This window comes from Aplysia californica, unplaced genomic scaffold, assembly GCF_000002075.1.
Source record: "Aplysia californica isolate F4 #8 unplaced genomic scaffold, AplCal3.0 scaffold00127, whole genome shotgun sequence".
NCBI lineage: Eukaryota > Metazoa > Mollusca > Gastropoda > Aplysiida > Aplysiidae > Aplysia > Aplysia californica.
Window position 1 is genome coordinate 1,474,774 of NW_004797397.1, and position 1,936 is coordinate 1,476,709.

The 1,936-nt window shown below is 35.0% G+C and overlaps 1 protein-coding gene across 1 annotated transcript in view; it reads right to left on the bottom strand.

The window, feature by feature from the left end:
• Positions 1-1,622, bottom strand: part of LOC106011480 (apolipoprotein D-like) — a 7,021-nt gene extending 5,399 nt beyond the window's left edge. Inside the window, exon 1 of the mRNA XM_013081366.1 lies at positions 1,256-1,622. Within this exon, the coding sequence (XP_012936820.1) occupies positions 1,256-1,405 (150 nt within the window). The 5' untranslated portion in view covers positions 1,406-1,622. The remainder of the gene's footprint in view (positions 1-1,255) is intronic.
• Positions 1,623-1,936: the final 314 nt, after the last annotated feature.

The following is a 1,936-nucleotide window of genomic DNA, read 5'->3' on the forward strand; positions in this document are numbered from 1 at the left end:
GGTATGGTATGGTATGGTATGGTATGGTATGGTATGGTATGGTATGGTATGGTATGGCATGGTATGGTATGGTATGGTATGGTAAGGTATGGTATGGGTTTGACTCGTGGTTCAACATTGCAAGGCTAAAAAATTTATGGGAATTCAAAAATTAATTTATGTGCCCTTCTCCTTTATGAAAAGTACCAGGAGAAAGGAGAATTTAAAGAATACCCAAACAAGCTATTCTTAAAACGTTTCTATGATGAATCCAGCCAGGATCATTCAAATTGTAGATCAACCAAGAAAGATCAGTCCATTCAATTAATGGATTACATTTTTATAGTAGCCTGCGTTAAATGACCTACGGAGACTATAAATTGATACGCTCCATTATTAGAAACGTTAGCGAGCATGCCCTCAGAGATATAAAAGGAAAGAAAAAGATAATAAACTATTATTTTTCTGTCAGACATCGTGGTATGGTCATACAATGACATGTTAAATGGCATAGTATTAGAATGTTAAAAATACCCAAACAATGTGGACAGATTATGACAACTGGAATAGATAACAACAAAAGATCAAATGAAATGTGCTAGCAAAGAGGTCTCGTTATCTTTGACCATGAGCTTATTTATTTCCTCTTTTTATTGAAATAATATCATTGTATTTACTTTTTCACATTCTTAAAGTCAATGACTATTTCAGTTGAATAAGATCATTAACATGGCACCCAAAATTAGAAACGCGGAGAAAGAAAACGGGTTTAACTTGAAATAGAACATGAAAATAACCATCAAATGCACACAAACACAATATTATTGGTGGTTGGAATGCATCGCAATTTTAAGCTAGGGTTTAGGTGTTTAACTTAAACAACACACCTTCAGTTTCTGTAGTGTAATAGTTTTTTTTATTTTACCGTTATTAAAATGTAAAATTAGTTCGATAAGGAAAAGGTGTTTTAACAAGTGTCTATTCTCTGGTCTGTTGATACCAAGGGAAGTGAAGACAGACAAACATAATTAAAAGTGGAACATAGTCGCGCAGGAGTCTGAATAATCAAAGTGGACTCTCTAGCTTATCTATTCCCCCCTCCCCCCAAAAATAAGTGAAATAAACTAAAAAAATAAAATACAAAAACCAAAATACAAATATCAACAAAAACACCAAAAAATTGTGTTAATATGATTTCCCGAATTCTGAAGAAAAAAAAAATGAAAATTAGGGTCCAATAAGTATTTATCAGAAATTATGAATACAAAGTTCTTACCTCTGTCCTGTTAAAATCTTGCTTAGGGTCCGGGGTCGGACATGGACCCACACCTATTACAACATCACAAAGACTGATATCCACCGAAAGGAAAAAGGCAAATATCAGGAAAACTTGACACCCTGGCATCACTCTAGTTCTGCGAGTCATATCGTCAATAGATGTCAGATTAATATTGTTTTTAGTTAGACTTCGTAAAAAAATTCGCCACCTCGGAACTGAAACGTACAATTTCTTACATTATTTTTTTTATAAGAGTGTAAGAGTGTAATTTCTTTTGAAAGTGAATTTTGGCTGTATTGAAGTGTAGATCTACGTGTTTTTGCAAAGGCTGGAGGGTAAAGCCCTCTCCTTAACGTGGCCGTTTCGTCTTGACAAATTATAGTCTATGTTGTTGGATTAACCACTCACAATAAGTCTAAATGCATTACTAACTCACATAGCTGTGACCTTATATCCTTGCTAAACGACTTTTATATGTTCTTAATTATTATTTGATGGGATTCTCTTGCTGCTATGAACTTCGGTCATTTTCTGTTCGATGAAAACGGAAAAGCGAGAACAAAGGGGAGGAGACGGTTAGTCAGTACACAGCAACACACACACAGACACACACAGACACACACAGACACACTCAAACACACACACACACACACACACACACACACACACACACACACA